The sequence below is a fragment of the Podarcis liolepis genome (assembly GCF_965112155.1).
Source record: "Podarcis liolepis genome assembly, chromosome: 13".
Classification (NCBI taxonomy): Eukaryota; Metazoa; Chordata; class Lepidosauria; order Squamata; family Lacertidae; genus Podarcis; species Podarcis liolepis.
The window spans coordinates 20,028,065-20,050,623 of NC_139573.1; the positions used below are offsets into that span (position 1 = coordinate 20,028,065).

Below are 22,559 nucleotides of genomic sequence, written 5' to 3' on the forward strand. Positions count from 1 at the left end.
AACCTTCCTTCTTTCATGGCCTCTGAGTTGTTTCCACAAGCGAGTTGAAATAAGCAATGATGTGTTTCTGTGTGGATTTTATATGTATGATTCTCCTCTACTGTTGCAGTATCTCCTCACACGCTGGTGTTTGTGCCAAATCAATCCAAAAGTCATTTCGCTGCTGGCAGACACCATCTTCTCCCAGTTCCGATGAAATCAAATCTCGGCGTTTGCTCATTAATTTTCCCAGACTGGTTTCATCAAACATTAGCCTTTGCAGGGGAGATTTACCAAATCAACTTGAAATACAGATATAATGACATACTAAGAGCCCGCCTCCCCCTATGACTATTTATAACCCTGCAGCTCGGTTTTATTACATCATGGTGGATTTCCAGATTAAAAAGTGCGTCACATCTCAACATTCTAGGAACACGTCCAACACAAGATCTTGCTTCTTTCTAAAATCAGCAATTGGAGAATCTTTTATCTTCTTCCAGGCAATTCAAAAAACAAAAGCTTTAATTATATAATATTGTTATTGCCACACAGTTTATATCAAAATTCTGGAAATTGGGGTGGGTGTCAAAATGAATATTCAGCTTAGTACAAGGATATTTTTAAAATGAAAACGATGCCCCCTAGTGAGAATCAGCAGACAAATATCTATCATTGTTGAAGAAGTGCCCAGTTTCAGGCATGACTTCCAACAAACAATTCAATAGATTCTGTTTCGATGCGCTCTGATAACTAGGGGCAATAAAAAGAAAGGATGAGGAACGTGAGAGGTGGAGATATAAATCTGTATTTTTTTCACACTCAACAGAGATCAGATTGGTGGGTGGTCCAAATATTTGCTCTGGGAGATTTGAGCTGCTCTACAACTGGGATTGGATCGCCGCATGTGAAGATGATTTGGACTGGAACAGTGTCCAAGTCATGTGCCGGCAACTTGGCTGTGGACCCTTCCTGTCAGCGAGAGCAGTAAGTGGTAGATATAGACCACGTTTTTTGTCAGAAAATAAGTTCACCTGTGAGGGAACAGAAGCTTCTCTCAACTACTGCCAAGGAAGATATGTCCCTGGAATGATGTGCTGGTCTGCCTATGCACATGTTGAATGCTCAGGTAATATTAATTTCCTCGTTTGTTTTTTTATTCAATTTAAAACTCGCTTCCCATGAAATGTCTCAAATATATATTGAATCAGCAATCAAATCAATGAAAATATTTATGTACAAAACAATTATAATATATTTGATTAATAAAGCAATCTTAGATAAGGTGATTGATTTATTGCTCAGATAAAGCTTGGAGTCCAGCCCGCTTTGGCTGTGCACCCCCTCGGCCAGGCCTCAGACTTCAAAGGCCACATTCCGATGCTCTGAGCAAAACGCAGAGTTAAGCAGCAGCGGTTAGAGAAAGCTGTAAGCTTAAGTGCTTTCTTCAGTGTGCTAAATAAAGTCCACGCAGGATCTTAGCAGCTAAAAGCAGTTTTATTTACAGCAGACTATCCATTGTCGAACAGCACCGTGAAAAACACGTCCACTCTCCTCAAAAGCGAAAGTAGAGAGAATAAAGACTTGAGAGACTCAGAAATGACGTAGAGTCTCCCTCCTCCCAACAGTAGGCAGGGCGTACACTCTGAGCTGTTTAACCCTGTAAGCTCAGGTTCTCTTCACACCCCCTCTTGTCCTGCGCTACTGTGGGGAAAGTATATACAGAACTTACCCCCCAACTCCAAACCACCACAAAACTCCCCATGACGCTGGAAGCTTAAAGGTTTGGTAAATCCATCGGCCAAGTTATTGTGACTGGCACAATACTTCAACCGGATCAAACCTGACTGAACACTCTGACACACATTTTGGAAACGTATGTCCAGATGCTTGGTTCTGGCCTTAAATTGCGCAGATTCAGCCAATTTCAAACAAGGTTGATTGTCTTCCCAAACCGTGATGGGCAAGCTACAATCCCCAAAGATCTCTTGCACCAAGCATCTATAGAACTCTAGTTCCCGGCACAAATCTGACAGTGCGCTGAATTCAGCCTCAGTAGAAGACAGCGCAATGAGACTTTGCTTCCGGGACTTCCACCCAATTAGTGACTTCCCAAACTTTATCACCAACCCAGACACAGACTTGCGGTCCTGCAAATTCGCCCAGTCACTGTCCGCATAGCATGTGAGCTTCGCCTCACCTTCAGCTGGCAGCTTAAGACAGAAGTCTTTGGTATGCTGCAGGTAGCGCAGTACCCGCTTGATACCGTGCCAAGCACTCACACTGGGCTTTGACGCTTCCCTACTTAGCAGGTTAGTAGCAAAGGCAATGTCTGGTCTGTTCCATTGGGATAGATACAACAGACTACCTAGAGCTGACTGAAAAAGCTCAGCATTCTCGAACTCGGCACTATCTGCTTGCTGGCTCTCTTTCACGAAGTTCGTCTCCATGGGTGTCCGAACTCCTGCACAATCGGACATTCTGAACTTCTCAAGCAACTGCTCAATCTTGCCTTTCTGACTGAGCAAGAAGCTACCATCCTCAGTTCTCGCTATCTGGACGCCTAGGTAGATCTTTACTGCACCCAGGTTCTTGAGCTGAAACCGCTTCCCAAGCTCTTTGGCAAACTTCTGTACCTGTTTGTCTGCCTTTCCAATGTGGATGATGTCATCAACATAAAACAAAACCAGTTCCTGTGAGTCTCCTGATCCTCTAAGGAACAGGCAACTGTCAGCAAGACTCTTCCTGAAACCTAGCTTCTCCAAAGCTTCATTCAGGCACAAGTTCCAATTCCTGGCCGACTGCTTCAGGCCGTAAATTGACTTGTGAAGTTTCCACACAGTACCTTGCTCATTGCCCTCAAACCCTGGAGGAGGAAGCATGTACAGATCCTCCTGGAGGTCTGAGTTCAAGTAAGCAACATCCACATCAAAGTGATGCACCAGCAACCCTCTTTGTGCAGCGATGGCCAAGAGCAAACGTAGAGATTCACTCCTACAGGTGGGAGCATAAACTTCCGTATAATGCAACCCCCTGCGCTGCGTGAATCCTCTCGCCACTAATCTGGCCTTATACTGCGGTTCTCCTGTCGCTGTGGGCTTAAGACGGTAAACCCAGCGGCTACCCACGGCCTTTTTGCCCACCGGCAACTTCGTGAGGGAGAACACACCTAAAGACTCCATTGAGTTCATTTCCTTCTGCATCGCCTCATGCCATTTTCTGGCTTCTTCCTGAGGCAGTTTCTGAACATCCTCAAAACTCTCGGGTTCACACTGTGCCATTCCGACTCACACGCTGGTGACGGCAAACCTATCAGGAGGTTTCCCCTTGGTCGTCCGAGCTGATCGACGCAGCACTACTTCAGGAACCCCCTCTGACCCACTAGGGCCAGCCAGAACGTCCTTGGCATCAGAGAATTCCCCCTCTGACTTACTGCGCCTTCTGGACTTCTCAGCCGAACCTGTGGGGGAAGATGGAGCACTGCGTTGCTCAATCTTCACAGCCTTGGGAGAGGTTCTCCCCTCTGCCTGCACTGGGTCTGGACTCTGAGCCTCAGTAGCAGGTTCAACCTCTACCTCTTCTTCATCAGCAGAGTCAAGCAGACTCTCTGACAGGATGTCAGGGTTCCCATGTATCCTTGCCCAGCCACTCTGCTCACAGAATTCAGCACTGTTGCTGAGCAGAATCCTGGACTGATTCCCTGACGGATACGCAAACCTCCACCCCTTGGTCCCTGGCTCATACCCACAAAAAATCATCTTCTGGGACTTGGGTTCACCTTTCTTGCGTTTGGCTTTTGGTATCAAAACCCACGCTTCAGAACCAAATACACGAAAGTAGTGTACTTTGGGTTTCTTTCCATGCAGCAAAAAGTACGGGGTGTCACCTACCACTGAATTGAACGACCTGTTCAAAACAAAGTTGGCCGTTCGCCAAGCCTCTCCCCAAAAACGCTGTGGGAGCCCGGCATCAAACAAAAGAGCTGCTGACATCTCCCCTAGAGTCCTGTTCCGTCTTTCTGCAATCCCATTCTGTTGGGGACTGTGCGGAGAAGTCAACCTGTGTTGAATCCCCTTTTTGCGGAAGAAACTTTGCAGTGCAGACCCGGTGAACTCCCCACCGCGATCGCTCTGAAAGTTTTGCACCCGTGTGGAAAACTGCAGTTCCACAGCCGCAATCCAGTCTTTGATTAGCGGTGCAGCTTCACTTTTGTGTCCGATCGTGAAGGTCCAGGAGTTGCGCGTATGGTCATCAATCAGAACCAGCGCATATTTGGCTCCTCCCATACTGGTCACGGACATCGGCCCACACAAATCTGCATGAATTAACTGAAAAGCCCTAGTGGTCACCCTCTCAGACCTTGGGTATGTGCACGTTTTCACCTTTGCGGACTTGCACGCTCTGCAATCTAGAAACTTAGCACATGATTTCATTTTGCACCCTTGCGCACACTCTGGGATCTTTTTCACTGACCCCCAGGACACGTGTGCCATGCGTCTGTGCCAGAGGTGAGCACACGCATCATGAACTGGAACGTTGGCACACTGTGCTTGAGCCTCCTCCATGCCACCTGGACCTGCAAAAGAAGCATTCAATACAAACAACCTGTCTTTACATTCAACACTAACTAGGTGCTGTCCATTCTTAGAAATAGAGCACTTATTGTCTTCAAAACACACTCTGTAGTTCTCAGCAAGAAGTGCACTGACAGACAGCAATGCGCAGGACAGTCCTGGAACAACAAAAGCTTGGATTGAATCCTGTAAGAAAGAACAAAACAGTGAGCCAGTCTGCGTGAGTGGGTGTCGAGTCCCATCTGCTAAACAGACAGTCTTCCCAGAAGTTACAGAGGTGCAGTTCTCCAGAAATCCTGCAGATGGCACGAGATGATGGGAAGCTCCACTGTCTATGACAAAAGCCAGCACAGCATCCTGTTGACAACTCTTGACTGTAGCCATAGATGCTGCCAAATGTTTATGTTCAGTGTTTCTGCCAGCTGCCTTCGGCTTGCCTTTCCCACGCTTTGAAGAAGAGCCCTTTATCTGGTTGCTACGGGAGACGGCCTTCGGCTGTTCCTGTGCCTCCACTGGACATTCTCTCACCAGATGGGAGGGGGAGCCACAGCGATAACAGCGACGCGTAGCAAAAGCTCTCACAGCTCCCTCTTCAGCCATTCCTTTGTTCCCAGCATCCCCACCTTTGGGTGCACAGCCTGGGCCTGCACGCTCCCCAGCACTCTGGTTGCGGGCCTCAACATCACACGGCCCCTCGGAGACAAAGCAGCTACTCCCAGCTGTAACTTCAGGAACATGGCCAGCAGCCCCCTCTGGGCTCTCAGCTTCCTCCCTGCTCTCGGCTTTCTCCCGGCCCTGGGCTCCTGCTGAGCTTTCACACAGACTCCTCAACACCTGCCAGGCGGCCTGGGCAGACTCAACGCCCTCCAGGTGGGGCAACAGCATAGCGTCCACGCTTGCTCTCAACATGCAGAGCTCTCTTTGCATCCTCTGCTCTCTATCTTCCAGCAAAGCAGCCTCCAGGTCTGCTGCGCCATCTTCAGCAGCAACTGGCATGGGTGGGGCCGGCTCCTTCTGGGCTATATTCCAGAGCCCTGTGGCCAAAAACCACCCCCTTACTCTTTTAACCCAGATTTCCCAGGACTGGGTTGTGAGTTTTTTCAAATGGGACATCATAAAAGTCCTGGAGCTCAGCCATCTCCTCCCCCAGTGCTCCCATTGGGGCTTTGAAGTACTCACGCGTACCAGCCAGCTCCGAGGATAGGCCTCCGGCGTCCCTTTGCAGCACACAGCTTGCAGTCAGCCTCCCTGCTTTCTCCCAGGCAGAGCCTCAAAGCAGGACGTTTTCCTCCGGCAGCAAAAACAGCAGCTTCTCAGTTTCACAGCCTTTACACACAGCACTTCAAAGCTTTCTCTAATTGCAGTAACTGACGTCCATAACCTCTTAGATAAGGTGATTGATTTATTGCTCAGATAAAGCTTGGAGTCCAGCCCGCTTTGGCTGTGCACCCCCTCGGCCAGGCCTCGGACTTCAAAGGCCACATTCCGATGCTCTGAGCAAAACGCAGAGTTAAGCAGCAGCGGTTAGAGAAAGCTGTAAGCTTAAGTGCTTTCTTCAGTGTGCTAAATAAAGTCCACGCAGGATCTTAGCAGCTAAAAGCAGTTTTATTTACAGCAGACTATCCATTGTCGAACAGCACCGTGAAAAACACGTCCACTCTCCTCAAAAGCGAAAGTAGAGAGAATAAAGACTTGAGAGACTCAGAAATGACGTAGAGTCTCCCTCCTCCCAACAGTAGGCAGGGCGTACACTCTGAGCTGTTTAACCCTGTAAGCTCAGGTTCTCTTCACAAGCAATTCAGTATATAAAATTTTTTCAAATGCAATAGAGGATTTAATGCTTTAATGTTGAAAAAAGAAAGACTTTAATAGGCACCAAATAGGCAATAGAGATGGCGACTGTCTGATACCTCACAGGAGGAAGTTCCAAAGGGTGGGTTCCACAAGGCTGAAGCCTTTGTTCTTATGGACCTCCTGATCAGATGCTGTCTGCAGGAGACCTTCTCCCAGAGAGCGCAGTGATTGGGTGGGCATGTAAAGGATGAGGTGATATTGCCTAACATGTGCCCTCCTGACCACTTCAGTTAGTGGAATTGGCACTACTACAGGTGCCACATAATACCCATTCTGCATCTGTAAGTATTCAATTGTTTAGTGTGGCAGTGTTTCCCTGCCTATTGAAATCCAATTGGTGCCTTCACTGTACGCTTTCCAGTGCCTGTTATAAAAACACTTTTGTTCAGACAAACCTACCTAGGTGCTTAGAAATGCCGGTGTGAATTTTAATCTGTTTGAGTCTCTTAGGTTTGGTAGGTTTTTGATGTGTTGCAATTTTTCCTGATTTTATAGTTTATCTCTTTGTAAACCACTTTGAAGTTTTGTACACTATAAATTTTATGAAATGAATGAATGAATGAATGAATGAATGGTCATGGAAATGCAGCTCGTCCTAGGTAGGATCTTTTGTTGTTGTTTAGTCGTTTAGTCGAGTCCGACTCTTCATGACCCCATGGACCAGAGCACGCCAGGCACTTCTGTCTTCCACTGCCTCCCGCAGTTTGGTCAAACTCATGTTCGTAGCTTCGAGAACACTGTCCAACCATCTCGTCCTCTGTCGTCCCCTTCTCCTTGTGCCTTCCATCTTTCCCAGCCTCAGGATCTTTTCCAGGGAGTCTTCTCTTCTCATGAGGTGGCCAAAGTATTGGAGCCTCAGCTTCAGGATCTGTCCTTCCAGTGAGCACTCAGGGCTGATTTCCTTAAGAATGGATGCGTTTGATCTTCTTGCAGTCCATGGGACTCTCAAGAGTCTCCTCCAGCACCATAATTCAAAAGCATCAATTCTTTGGTGATCAGCCTTCTTTATGGTCCAGCTCTCACTTCCATACATCACTACTGGGAAAAGCATAGCTTTAATTATATGGACCTTTGTTGGCAAGGTGATGTCCCTGTCTTTTAAGATGCTGTCTAGGTTTGTCATTGCTTTTCTTCCAAGAAGCAGGCGTCTTTTAATTTCATGGCTGCTGTCACCATCTGCAGTGATCATGGAGCCCAAGAAAGTAAAATCTCTCACTGCCTCCATTTCTTCCCCTTCTATTTGCCAGGAGGGGATGGGCCTAGTGGCCATATCTTCGTTAGGTAGGATCTTTACCTGTCTTAAATAAACAGGCAAGGCCATAGATAACCAGCAAGACCATCCTGTAGGTACCCCTTGATGTATTTAATTAATCCTGCTGCAGCAGGTCGGTACCTCCAGGTCAAAACTCCTGTGCCGATCAGTAGCAGGACTGCAGCTATGAAGAGCCACTGGAGCCTAACCTAGCAAGATAGCAAATGAATAAATTAATACAGTTATTCTGAATGGGCTCTGCTGGAGCCTATTCAAACTCTTTTGCTCCCTCCTCCACCAATCAATCCCCTTTTCTCTATTTCAGTTTTGTTCTGACTGTATTTCCCACCACAGTACACTATGGCACTACAAATTGCTATGATGCATTGCTGATTGTTCTTCTTTTTATTGTTTTTATTCATTGATTGTATTGTTGAGAAAAACCAAAACCAGAACTGAAAAGTTAAAAAGCCTTTTTCAATCTCTGCAGTGATCAGATTAGTGAATGGTACAAACCGCTGCTCTGGGAGAGTAGAGGTGCTCCACAACCAGCAACGGCTGACGGTGTGTGATGATGGCTGGGATCTAAACAGCGCCCAGGCTGTGTGCAGGGGACATGGCTGTGGGGAAGCCTTGTTTGTCCCAAGAGGAGCTCCCTTTGGAAGAGGATGTGGTGCCACCTGCTTGGCTGGAGCCAAGTGTCGGGGGATGGAATACAAATTTAAGGACTGTGACCTACACTGGGAAACACATAATTGCAGTCATGGAGAAGATGCCAGTGTTGTGTGCTCAGGTAATTCTAGGCTGAGAGAAACTGGCAATACGTTCATCCCTTTCCTAAATCTCACCCAAAGTTCATCTCTTCAATAACTTTTTTCATAAAATCCCATGAAACATTATCAAATGCTTTTTCAGCATCTATAAACATCAGGACTGCTTGTTTTTCATTGGAAGGGAGGGATATTAGTCCTTTTTTTGTACACCGCTTTCTAGATTTTATGTTGTAGAACCAGGCACAACTTTAAACTGGCTGTAACTGCCAAATCTTTCTTTACTAGTATTTGCCAATACAGCAAGTGAACTCTGTAAGAACAATTCTTCTTCCTCTGGGCTCCTGTTCTTCTCTTTCCCTACATTCTTGCCTTTTCTTTTTTGGTTTCAAAAGTGGTGACTGAACTGACACTTGACTAATTTCATCCAATTTCATCCAATAGCCAATAGCCAATAGCCAACTTGCAAGTCTAACATTCCAGAAACATCATTATTTCAGCAGCATCTTGGGAATCAGCTTCTTTTGTGCTCATCCACTATACATTCTCATTTATATTCAGTAACATTATCTTAATTTGACCAGATTTTGCATCAGCAAAAAGGAATAATGGCACATTTCCAGTGGTGAAGATTGTGTGCAGCAGAATGCATGTCGTAATCTCCATAGCCCCATTCTTTTGCCATGAAAGTAGGCAGGTTTGCTCTGCCAATTAGGCCAACAGAAATCTATTTAAACATTTTGAGGAAGACTTCAATTTTGAAATTCAGGATATTAAAAGCTTATTTTTCCTCATTGTTTTCTTGAAAATGCTTTGCCAATGTGGTTAGTTGCATTGGCACACTGGTCCAGGACCATATTGCCTCATAATACAGTGGTACCTTGGGTTACATACTCTTCAGGTTACATACGCTTCAGGTTATAGACTCCGCTAACTCAGAAATAGTACTTCGGGTTAAGAACTTTGCTTCAGGATGAGAACAGAAATCGTGCGGCGGCAGCGGAAGGCCCCATTAGCTAAAGTGGTGCTTCAGGTTAAGAACAGTTTCAGGTTAAGAACAGACCTCCAGAACGAATTAAGTTCTTAACACGAGGTACCACTGTACTTCTGTAGAAAGCAGGTGTATCTGAAAGTCATGTTCTCTCAGAGATGGTGTTTTTTTTCAGCATGTTGCTCTGCAAGTAGAGAGGACATGCCCTTCCAAGGGATATGACTTCCAGATAGAGCATCTTTCCACTGATGTATTCTTGGGGGAAATGGCTCTGGGGTCTTTTGGGGATGCTTCCACCACTTGCTGCAATGGGAAGAACAAGTTAAAGTTGTGAGTGTGTGTGTGTGTGTGTGTGTGTGTGTGTGTGTGTAAAAGAAGTAAGGAGAAGAGAAATATATTCAATCCTGCATTCTGAAATATAGGACCCCTTCAAATTTTAAAGTAATGGTCTTCAGCTGACCAAAGGTGATGGCAGATCTGGACTCTGATAGCACCCTGTGCTTGTCAGGTGCCTCCTCCTCCGCTGTGCACCCACCACTGCGCTCCCACTCACTCCCAACACCCACTTTCTGTCTTCTGTTTTCCCTCTCCTCCCACCATCCCATTTCCCCTCTCCATTTAGCCCCCCTTGCTTCATCACAGCTTTTCTTCTCCCTATTCTATGGCATCTCACCTTCTTGTATTTTCCATACCTTGATACCCACAGAGTCTTGCTCAAATTCCATGCTGTGTTTGCAGCTGCTTCTTGGTGGGCAGGCTCTCTGCTTTGCAAGAGAGCAGCTGCAGCCTCCAACCAGTAAGCCATGCTGCAAAGGCAAGAGAGAGGTTCTGCTAGGTTGGCAGAATGGAAAGAGGAGAAGTGTTTTGGAGGGTCCAAGAAAGGGGCTCAGATGAGCACTATCCCACCACCACTTGCCAGTTCAGGAAAGGAGAAACTCCAAGAGGGTGCAAAGCAGGACTGGAGAGGTTTGGAGGGCTGCATTTGGTCCCTAAGCCTGATATTCCCTACCCATGCTCTAACCTAGAACCCTTAATATTTCCCATGGAATAATAATGACAACAACAATAATAAAAAAAATTTATTTATATCCCACCCTCCCCAGCTGAAGCCGGGCTCAGGGCGGCTAACAACAATAAAATAGTACAACATTCTAAAATCATTTCATTATAAAATTAATTCAACTCAAATTGATGGCAACCATTAGGCTAAAGTTCTGTGAAGATTGCCAAAGGAGGGAGTCAGGCTGTGCCCTGGCCAAATGCCTGATGGAACAGCTCTGTCTTGCAGGCCTTGTGGAAAGATGTCAAGTCCCACAGGGCCCTAGTCTCTTGTGACAGAGCGTTCCACCAGATTGGAGCCACAGCCCAAAAAGCCCTGGCTCTAGTTGAGGCCAGCCTAACCTCTCTGTGGCCTGGGACCTTCAGGATGTTTTTGTTTGAGGACCGTAAGTTCCTCTGTGGGACATACCAGGAGAGGCGGTCCCATAGGTATGAGGGTCCCAGGCCGTATAGGGCTTTAAAGGTTAAAACCAGCAGCTTAAACCTGATCCTGTACTCCACCGGGAGCCAGTGCAGCTGGTATAGCACCGGGTGAATGTGATCTCGCAGCGAGGACCCCGTAAGGAGTCTCGCCACAGCATTCTGCACCCGCTGGAGTTTCTGGGTCAGTCTCAAGGGCAGCCCCACATAGAGCAAGTTACAATAATTCAGTCTGGAGGTGACCGTCGCTTGGATCACAGTGGCTAGGTCAGGGCGAGAGAGGTAAGGAGCCAACTGCTTAGCTTGGTAGAGATGAAAAAATGCCGCCTTTGTTATAGCTGCAATCTGCGCCTCCATGGAAAGGGAGGTGTCGAGGATTACACCCAAACTCTTAACGGACGGTGCTGGCACTAATTGCGCCCCCACAAGAGATGGGAGTTGCCCCCTCAATCCCGTATCGTCCCTTCCCAGCCAAAGGACCTCTGTCTTCGAAGGAAGCTACAAAAAATGAGGAATTGGGAGGTGGAGGTACAAAATGGACTCTAACCATTTTAAACCCTACAGATATCAGATTGGTGAATGGTACAAGCCCTTGCTCTGGAAGAGTTGAGGTGTTCCACACCTGGGAGTGGGGGACTGTGTGTGATGATGGTTGGAATCTGAACAGCGCCCAAGTCGTGTGCAGGCAACTGGGATGTGGGGAAGCCTTGTCGGTCAAAGAAGCAGCTCACTTTGGGAGAGGCAATGGCCCCATCTTTCTGGATGAGGTCAGATGCAAGGGGACAGAAGCTACCCTCCGCCACTGCCACCTACAGCCTTGGGGAGAACATAACTGTGTGCATGAAGAAGATGCTGGTGTTGTATGCTCAGGTAAAAATTACAATTAAGAAATATCCTTATCATGTTTTTATCTTGTATTGTTATGTTGTGAACTGCTCTGAGATCTACAGATGAAGGGTGGTATGCAAATTTAATATATAAATTAATTAATTAATAGGAGCTATACAGTTGGGTTAGAGGGACGCGGGTGGCGCTGCGGGTTAAACCACAGAGCCTAGGACTTGCCAATCAGAAGGTCGGCGGTTCGAATCCCCGTGACAGGGTGAGCTCCCGTTGCTCGGTCCCTGCTCCTGCCAACCTAGCAGCTTGAAAGCACATCAAAGTGCAAGTAGATAAATAGGTACCGCTCCGGCGGGAAGGTAAATGGCATTTCCGTGCGCTGCTCTGGTTCGCCAGAAGTGGCTTAGTCATGCTGGCCACATGACCCAGAAGCTGTACACCGGCTCCCTCGGCCAAGAAAGCGAGATGAGCGCCGTAACCCCAGAGTCGGCCACGACTGGACCTAATGGTCAGGGGTCCCTTTACCTTTTATACAGTTGGGCTAGAAACTTGTATATAAGTTGAATCAGCATGTCCATTTTGTCATCAACACATTTCCTTCAGCTCTGCTGCTGATAATCATATCAATGGAAGCAGAAAAGACCCTCTGTCTGCATTTTCTTCCCCTCCTCTTTTGCACAGTCTTTCCTTCGCTTCATATGCACCACATTAAATAGGTTCAGTTTCAGTCGAAGCTATTTCTCATCTCAACAGAGATCAGATTGGTGAACGGTACAAGCAGCTGCTCTGGAAGAGTTGAGGTGCTCCACAACTGGCAGTGGCTGGCTGTGTGTGATGACAGATGGAATCTGACCAGTGCCCAAGTTGTATGTAGAGAGCTTGGATGCGGTGAAGCCTTGCTGGCTGCAGGAGGAGCTCACTTTGGAACAGGAAATGGTCCCACCTGGTTGTCTGGTGTCAGTTGTCAGGGGACAGAAGCTGCCTTCAAGGACTGTGACTTACAGTGGAGAACACATGATTGCAGTCATGGAGAAGTTGCCCATGTTGTGTGCTCAGGTAATAGCCATAGAGTGGCCTTGGAAACTGGCTGCAAGTTCAGCTAGTAAGTCTGTTTATCAAGAGAAGGTTGCTGAAGAATTCTGATGCTGAAAGTTGAGCTGGGAGGGGGAGGAGGAAGAAGGGCAGTTCACAATATAATTTTCATTCTGTGTCATTCTTGTTGTAGGTACAACTTTCTCTAGAAACAAAACAAGTGTCCCAATGCCATTCTAGCTTTCTAGATAAGCACTAGGTGTGAGTAACATTCCCTAGAGGAGTTCTAAATCCAAATGACATTTTATGTCCTTCATAGCCATGGCATCATGTCTGGAATTGCATGCTCCTATACCTTTAAAGTGAATCCAGTGCACATTCTTGCCCTCAAAGAATTCTGGGCACTGTAGTTTACCCTTCACAGAGTGACACTTATCACCAACCCTTACCAAACTACAGTGCCCAGAATCCTTTGAGCAGAGTCCAGAAAGGGAGAAACCTGCTATCTGGTGCCTCGAAATTCAACATTTCTCTCTCTCTTCCCACTTTCTACTCTCCATCTATTGATAAGCAAACATAGCAGAGCAGTTGGGTTGAACCCAGGAACTAGCACTTCATTAAACATTTTCTGTTGGTGGAAAGAAGAGAGGAATGGCAAATTAAACTGATGGACTATGCTGAAATGACAAAACTGACTGGAAAGCTCAGGAACCAAGAGGATAAAGCATTTAAAAAAGAACGAGGGAAATTTAGAATTTATTTAGAAGACCACTGTAAGCAGATGAAAACATTAGCAGGATTTTAATCTCACTTGTGCTGTAAAAAAATACTATGGATAATATGGATGATTTAAAACATAGATTATGAAATGATATGCAGTAGAAAATGTTTATAATAGGATCCATGGAGGAGATGGGAGGAAGTCTTGAGATTCAGAGAAATCTCTTTATATGAATATGTATTTGGTTTTGTTATACATTAATATTTGCAAAATCAAATAAAAAATTATTTTGTTTTAAAAAATGTTTAAATAAGCCTATTTAAAGATGTAATGGTGACGTGTGTTTTAATATCCATGATAACATTACATATTTTATTTAATCTCTGTTTAATGGTGACTTTTATTGATAATTTCAACGTATATTCTTTTTCTGATCAAGGGCTTTCAAATAACATTAAATAAAGTATAAATGAATGGATGAAACTTGCAGAATCAGAACCTGAGGCTTCTGAGGTGCAGAGTGGGGCTTCCAGGATGCCTTAGGTTTGAGCCCTCACTGCATAGGAAGAGCGTTGGTTGGTGACAATAGCAAGCCCAGGACTCCCAATTCTTAACCCTTCTCTAACACGCAAGATTCAATGCCACATATTTGTTACTATGTTCAACTCTTTTTGTCTCATCAGAGCTTTCACATTTAGTGTTTTTTTGTTTTGTTTTGTTTTTGTTTGTCCCATCAGAGCTCCGCCTAGTGAATGGCCCAAGTCGCTGCTCTGGGAGGATTGAGGTGCTGCACAACCGCCAGTGGGGGACTGTGTGTGACGCTGGTTGGGATTTGCATGATGCTCACGTTGTGTGCAGGGAACTGGGCTGTGGAAATGCCTCCAAAGCATTTGGTGGAGCCTTGTTTGGACAAGGATCTGGCCCCATCTGGCTGGAGGGACTCAACTGTACAGGAGAAGAAGCTTTCCTGAGTGAGTGTCCCCAAAGTCCCTGGGGAGAGCACAGCTGCAACCACAGCCAGGATGCCAGTGTGGAGTGCTCAGGTAAGTTTGCAAGACAAGTTGTACTTGATGAACCCAATAGGGGGGTTTAGATCTTAGAGATCACTGAAGTTAGGATCAGATTCTTAGTTTATTACTATCATCTTAAAAGAGCATCTTTAAAGTCTGGGGACATTCTGGGGGTTATTGTTTTGTTTCTTATTCTGCTGCATATTTTTGTGTGTTTATACTATAAACCACCCTCTGATCCTTGGGTGAAAGGTGGCATGGAAATTCATTAAATACATAAATACGTACGAATACCATTGGCCCAATCCATTCCTCAGCAGGAAAAGTTTGTAGGTCGTAATTCCTTTGACCCACAGAGTCTGGCACCCAGCACTGCAGTTAGCCTGATTTACGAGCTGGTCCGACGTTTATGGCCACCCACACGCTTCTTCTGCGCGCTGCTGTTGTCGTTGCAGAGTTCGTACGCAGCATAAATGGCTTGGTCTGTGTCAAAGTGGTGTCTTCAATAACTCAACTTGACACCAGTGCTTCTATTCTACCAAAGGTGTTTATTCGGAAGCATAAACAAACAGGAAATAATCCGACAGAATTGAGCTGCATGCTTGCAGCGTTCTGTCTCTCGCAAAAACAAAACCAACTCTCAGAGACTCTCAGTAACTCTGCTGAACAAAAAGAAAAATGCCCGGATAATATGGGCAGGCACCCAGTGAATAAGAACGCCTCTGGGAGTGTTAACTCTAAACTGTCCAGAACCCCCACAAAAAACCTACAGTGTGATCAGCCAGATCTCACCGGGAGAATCCACGACCAGAAAGAAGAGGAATACCAAGAAGACTGGAAGAAATTTAAAGACTATTTGAATAAATATTGTAATATTAAAGATATGTAATCACTTGAAAGAATCAGTTAGGCCTAGGATTAACTTGTGATTAAATAAATAAATAAGAAAATGTACGATAAGGAAAGTTAGGAAATATGATTATGACTGTGATATGGTTTTATGAAATAATATTGGAAACTGCTATATATAATTACTAAGAAACTCAGATGGAAGAGATTTGAGGAAGTCAAGTAATATGTTTAGGAAGATGGATTTTGATCAATTAATTATGTTTTAGTTTATGTGGTGATTTGATGTATTTTAGGTTTTATGTTCTTTTTTCTTCTTTTTCCCATTTCATTCTTTCGCCTTTATTATTGTTGGCTTTTTCCCCTGTTATGTTTATGTATGGAAAATAATAAATATTATTGGGGGGGGCATACTGTGTTCATGATTCCCAAGAAGGCCCTGGGGACACCATTCTGCCTTCCTCCTGCTCCATGTTAAGTTGCTGGGTAGGAGCACAGGAAAGTGCCTTAGACAGGTTGAGACCATTGGTCCATCTATCTCAGTAGCGTCTACACTGACTGGCCATAGCTCTCCAAGATTTCAGAAAGGTTCTCTCCCCATTTTACCTGCAGACGCCAGGGATTTAACCTGTGAGCTTCTGCATGCAAAGCAGATGCTCTACCCCTAAGCTATGTCCCTTCCCCAAACATGAGGAGCCATGGAAGCAGTTAACAGATTAGGGGAAACAGAGCCCAGCATGTCCTACTGAGAGCAGGCTGTGCACAGGGCTGTGTTTCCTTGGGACACGACTAGTTAGGAAAGCAAGGCTGTGCACCAGGTTAACTCAAATTCTGCAATAATAGTTATCCCAAACTACACCTGCAATTCTCTGCTAAGTGGCAAGACCACATAGGTCCTACTGGATTTACTGTATTGGCCCGAATATAAGCCGCACCTGAATATAAGCAGCACCTTTAAAATTTAAGTGGGGGGGGGGGAGAGAAAAGACAATACCCGCATATAAGCCGCCACCTTAAAATTCTTCAGACACTCACACCTGTTCCATTTTACCATATGTCTGTTTCAGCAGCGATATCGTAAAAGCCAATTTTGGTAAGGTCGCAAATTTAAGCCGCACTTTAACTTTTCACGGTCAATCACGAAAAAACAACTGTGACTTCCTGCACTAGTTTGTGGGCATATAGAGGAAAACAAAATAATGCAAGAGTGAAAAGTGAGCAGTTTGCAGGAGCCTTGGTTTTTTATTTGCAATGAATAAGTGACAGAGTCTTCCTTCTCCTGCTTTTACAGGGGACGCATCTGTCGAGGGCAACATCCGCCTGGGAGTGTCTGCCTTGGTCTTGCTTGTCTTGGTGCTGATCGTGGCGGAGGCTGTGTACAGCTGGAGGAGAGGGCAGCTTTAAGTAGTCCTGACTGAACCATTTCAATGGCCAAGGCCCTATCCTGATGCATGCAAGGACGCTCCATGCAAAACCAGAAGAACCAGCTCTGTTTGCAAATAATGCCAAGGCTTTCTGTTTTTGCTCACCTCTTCTCAATTTTATTCCAAGTGAGAAACTAGGAATCTTTGTGTGGAGAGAAATGTCCTCATGTGACGGCTCACTGCCTAACCCATCATAATAATGATAATAATAATAATTATTTATTTATACCCCACCCATCTGGCTGAGTTTCCCCAGCCACTCTGGGTGGCTCCCAATCAAGTGTTAAAAACAGTACAGAGTTACATATTTAAAACTTCCCTGAACAGGGCTGCCTTCAGATGTCTTTTGAAGATAAGATAGCTGCTTATTTCCATCACATCTAAAGGGAGGGCGTTCCACAGGGCGGGCGCCACTACCGAGAAGGCCCTCTGTCTGGTTCCCTGTAGCCTCACTTCTCGCAATGAGGGAACTGTCAGAAGGCTCTCGGCGCTGGATCTCAGTGTCCGGGCTGAACGATGGGGGTGGAGACGCTCCTTCAGGTATACAGGACTGAGGCCATTTAAGGCTTTAAATGTTAGCACCAACACTTTGAATTGTGCTCAGAAACTGGGAGCCAATGTAGATCTCTCAGAACCGGTGTTATGTGGTCCCGGCGGCCACTCCCAGTCACCAGTCTAGCTGCCACATTCTGGATTAATTGCAGTTTCCGGGTCACCTTCAAAGATAGCCCCACATAGAGCACGTTGCAGTAGTCCAAGCGGGAGATAACTAGAGCATGCACCACTCTGGCAAGACAGTCCACGGGCAGGTAGGGTCTTAGCCTGCATACCAGGTGGAGCTGGTAGACAGCTGCCCTGGACACAGAGTTAACCTGCACCTCCATGGACAGCTGAGAGTACAAAATGACTCCCAGGCTGCGCACCTGGTCCTTCAGGGGCACAGTTACCCCAATCAGGACCAGGGAATCCCCCACACCCGCCCGCTCCCTGTCCCCCAAAAACAGATCTTCAGATCTACAACTGGAAGAATATGCAAATAGTCAATGACACCCTGGTTGTAGATTCTCCTAATTGGCCCCTTTGACTCCTGCTCAGCGCTGGATTTACGTATAAGCGAAACAAGCTATAGCTTAGGGCCCCACTCTCCACCCCCCCACCCCATGAATAAAAAATCATTTTAAGTTAGAGATTAATAATTATTTCACTATTAATATACTTCTTAATTGTATTTCAGTTCAACAATTACTTTGATAAAATACATATTTTGTGATATGCAAATGGCTTTAGATACCTATTAGGTCCATAAATTACCATATAGCATATATTCAACAAAAACCAGCGACAATTCATTGTTGACAAAGGACAGCTGGACATATATAGGGCCCCATTACCTTCAGTAGCTTAGGGCCTCATCAAACCTAAATCCGGTCCTGCTCCTGCTGGTGTCTATGTTTTTCCATCATGTCATCCTGGCCTTCATCCTGTCCAGCAGTAGTCATGATGCTTTTCAGAAACCAAGTTGCATGGAACACATGAAAGGAGAGAGACAGATAGCTGTACATCAGCTTCCAGGAATCTGCCCATGACTTTGGTTCTGTCACAAATGGTGTCAACCACTGCAGAATTAACATCAAATCTAAATGAAAATTGGAACAATCACAGCTTGGTAAGGACAATAATGCTGTGAGTCAGGGGCACCATCTGGGGGAGAGGGAGTTGTGGGCCCACCCAAAGCTTCAAGGAGGGTGCTGGGCCCCCTAGAATTCCACAGCAACTGTGCATGCATGCCACTCAGCTGCTCAATGTCATGCACGCTGTGTGGTGTGCTTGCGTCATGCCAGCAAGCCACGTGGCATGGCGAAACATTTTATCCGTGTGTATTAAATGCCTTTTCTTTTGCCTGCTGTTTACACACCAGACTTCTAAACAAGGGCTTTCCCTCACCTGATTGTCCCTTTGATTTCTGGAAGTCATGTTCCCGGAGTCCTCTGTTCTTAATATTCTTGATAACACTGATTGTTTGTCTCATGTTCATATTTAGTACTCTACCTTTTATGAAACCTGCTTGGTATTATTCTATGTGGTTAAAATGACTTTATTTGGTAAGAATAGATGTTAATATTTTATAATATGCAGTCAACAATGAGCTTACTTCTGTATTTTTCTTTTGCTTTTTTGAGTATTAAAATTTCTTTCCCAACTGCCCATTCATTTAGGTGCTTTGTTAGTGGTTCTGCTAGCTTGTCTGCACAAGTTTCATAATATTCAGTCATCACATAATATTTAGATCAAGGTGCTCTTGGAGAAAACAGATTTTCTGGAGAAGTAGGCCTTGGAGGTTTAAGGTGAGGCAGGAACCAGATACTCCCTGGTTCTGTACTTCTAAAATTTAAAATGACACTCAATCTCATTCACCCAAACAGTGCTCCTAAGGATCCAATTTCCATTTGAGAAGACATCAGAAAATGTATGCTAACATAGTCCAGGCTAAATAGTCACAATATGCTCCTTTGTGGGATCAAAGTGTATGCTGATGTGGAATCAGTGCCCAGACAAGTCCTTTCAGCAGTATCTAATTTGACCTGAATCAGCAACTATCTGCTCAAGCTTCTGGCTTCTAGACTTGGGCAGGTTTCTTGGCCAATGTTCACACCAAATACATGCATCAGATGTAAGAGCTGCCTGAGGCTTTCTGGCCACTTGTTTTCCCCCTGCACTTGAAGCAACAATAATAATAAAAGTCCACCCGCTAGAGCAGTATATCTTACTAACTGAATGCAGGATTTCTCTAATCACTTAGAATCGTCTCTTAAGGTGTCCATGGCCTTAACGCAGCGCTTTGTTCCATGCAAGCTTGCAATGTGGCGACGGCTGAAGAATTCTGAATTCTGGGAAACACCCATTTTGTTTGGAAAAATAGCTCAAGTCTTAAGCTCATGGTTTTTGGAGACTGAAGCTTCACAATGCATGGAATATATTTAGTAATATCTCCAAAAGCCATAGACAGGGACCTTATGAAAGGGAGCATCCACCTCCTCTATAGAGGGTAGATCATGACCCACCTGTTTGGCAAGATGTAAGTGAGGGCTCTGATAAGGCTGTTAAGCAGCGGCAACAGGATACAGGAGCAAATGCATGGTGTTACTCAGAAAGAACAACTACTGCACCAGTCCATTAGCTCTTCTACTTTTAACTAATTAACTAAATTCAAATGATTCAATTACTAGACTTGTTGAAACAAGCGAAAAATTAGAATGTAAGTAGAAAACAAGATAATCCTCTGAAACACAGGTCAGCGGTATCACTTCATTTTATGTGATATGCATACCAGGAGAGTCATCCTGCTCACCTGTAGGGAACAGGGTGTGCAAAACATGATACAACTTGTAAGGACATGGGTGCATTAGTTGAAGCTCAACAAGCCCACAAATCACTTCCTCAAAAGAAGAAGAAGGGGTGAGTGAAGATCTACATCTGGAATAGGGGGGCAAGAAAAAGTTCTACATTGAAACCAGGGAGGGGGAAAATAATGCCTGTGTACATATTGCTACTAAGTGCTTGGTGGTGGAAGGGCTCAGAATATGGTTATGTCCCAACCTCTGCACCTTACAGCAAAGTGAGGTCTAAAACAGGAATCAATGTGTTTGAACAAGCTAGGTATTTGAGCCCCCTGTCAGGAGTGCTAGTGACCACTCTCACATACATGCTTTGTGGAATTGGTGCCCAGACAAGTCCTTCCAACAGCCGCCCAGAGTGGCTGGGGAAACTTAGCCAGATGGGCACGGTATAAATAAATAATAATAATAATAATTATTATTATTATTAACATTAGACATGAATCAACAAGACAGGGTTTCTTGGACAGCAGAGGGGAAAGGTCCGCTGGAATCCCAATCCATTCAGGCAAAAAGGCTGCCCAGGGCTTGAAGACCTTAAGGAAGGGAGAGTCTGGGAGGGTGTAGTTGGCCAAGTAGACGGTCTCCCCACCAGCCAGGTAGCCGGCCCAGATGCCAAAAGTGCCAATCGTCATTATTGTGTGGTTGCAATGAGCAAGGAGAGCAAAATCTCTCCCTGGAGAGGACTCGCGCCCATCCCCAGAAAAATAAACATCCCCCCTGGAGGCATTGATGTTTTCCTTGCACCACTCCATCCCATTGCTGGTCACCACAAATATGGAATTGGGGTACTTCTCTCTGAAATAGTTCATGGCTTTCTCCAAATATCCTCTGTCAGCCACCACACCTTTCCAGATCTTGGGCATCACGTAGACATAATCTCCTCTGCGGACATGCACTCCAACATACGTCACCTCCTGGCGCTGCCCCCGTAGCTCCTGAAGATATTGATTGGCTTCTTCCTTGATGTGGTCATGGAAGGAGAACTGCTGAAGTATCTCTTGGCGGATATGGTGATAAAAGGTGTAAGAACATGGGTAGCCCGTCAGCCGGATGTACTTGCCTTTGATGTGTTTATAACTCTCTGACATCCAGTCATGCAGACCAAAGTTCCTCCAGCAGATCTTTTTAGCCACTTCAGCATGGAGCACAGGCAAAGTGATTCGGAACATCGGTGAGAGGTACTGGTGCATGGCGGGACTGATGTAGGCTTGATGTCCATTCATCTTGGCTAAGGCATAGAGGGTGGCATATTCCCCCATCTGGTTTCCCAAACGGCCAATGGAGTTCACTGTCCATATACCACTATCCATTGTCTTAGAGGATGACCTGGAAGAAGTGGTGTTATAGTATGACCGAGAAAAAGTGGTGGTGGCCGTTTCGGAAACAGGAGCTCCTATCCTTGGGAAATTGCATGCATTCTTGAAGCTGATCCTCCACTGCTGATATGGTATTTTTTCAGACAAGTACAAGAATGTAGAGAGGGACAGGAGGCCAAATAAGCAGAGGAAGAATAAGAGGACAGGTTGGCTGAAGGAACATCTTTGTGAGAGATCCATACCTGCATAATAGGAACACCTAAAGGAAGAGCCAAGTAGGGTGAAAAGACAGGTAAGATCAACATGCAGAACACAACCAATGTTGTACATCAGCAGTGACATAGATGGCACTGTGACCCTTTATGCTATACATGCCCATAATATATATCAAGTTCAATTTTGAATTTATAAGCCTAAAAGCAACTACACAAATGCCTAGAAGGATACTTCAAGTAAAGCCAGCCTTTGCACTGTGCAAATCCTTTTCTTCACTTATGTAGTCTAACCTTGTTTCTGGAAATTTGTGCATTTTTACATCAACTTTGTCTCTAAATTAATTGTTGCTAATTACTTAAAATTAGTCTTTCAGTCTAATTTTTTTTAATGTATTTGCATAACCAAAGACATTCCTAACTGTAAATGCCAAGAAGGGAGGCCTCCTGTCTTCTCACTTCTTTGTTCTTAAGATAGTATTCTGCCACTTTTGACCACATTCAGGTATATGGCGACACAGTTCAATTCCCAGGAGTCACAATTTCCTAGATGTCCATCTAAGTTAAAGTCCTCTTTTTTGGTCTCTGAAGCAATGGGAGATTTATAAGGAGCCAGATACCCTTTATGATTATCCCAGGATATAACTGTGGAGTTTGGAACTGACAGGGTTAAAACTCCGTGGTGTCCTGTATCTGGGAGGAGCTTGACACAGGGAAGTGCATCAGAGTGAGTCTGTGTCTGTGTTTCAGACTTGCTTTCGATTTTGACTGAGACGCAGCTTAGCACAGAGGCTGTGTGTGTGCTTTGAGCACAGAGATGCCGGAACGTTCTGATGGATTTATTGCTCTGTAAATAAA

At 45.3% G+C, this 22,559-nt stretch overlaps 2 protein-coding genes across 2 annotated transcripts; one reads left to right on the forward strand and one right to left on the reverse strand.

The window, feature by feature from the left end:
- Positions 1-908: 908 nt before the first annotated feature.
- On the forward strand, positions 909-16,995 carry LOC310691809 (scavenger receptor cysteine-rich domain-containing protein DMBT1-like). The gene is made up of 6 exons (XM_083471963.1): positions 909-1,108; positions 8,150-8,452; positions 11,464-11,769; positions 12,493-12,795; positions 14,230-14,535; positions 16,643-16,995. Exons 1-6 carry the CDS (start codon positions 922-924, stop codon positions 16,753-16,755), a joined length of 1,518 nt encoding a protein of 505 aa, XP_083328089.1. The 5' UTR covers positions 909-921; the 3' UTR covers positions 16,756-16,995.
- A 1,436-nt stretch (positions 16,996-18,431) lies between these two features.
- LOC310691574 (galactoside alpha-(1,2)-fucosyltransferase 2-like) lies at positions 18,432-21,729 on the reverse strand (the record flags this gene model as incomplete). The annotated part of the gene is made up of 2 exons (XM_083471434.1): positions 18,432-18,476; positions 20,620-21,729. 2 exons carry the CDS (start codon positions 21,727-21,729, stop codon positions 18,432-18,434), a joined length of 1,155 nt encoding a protein of 384 aa, XP_083327560.1.
- Positions 21,730-22,559: the final 830 nt, after the last annotated feature.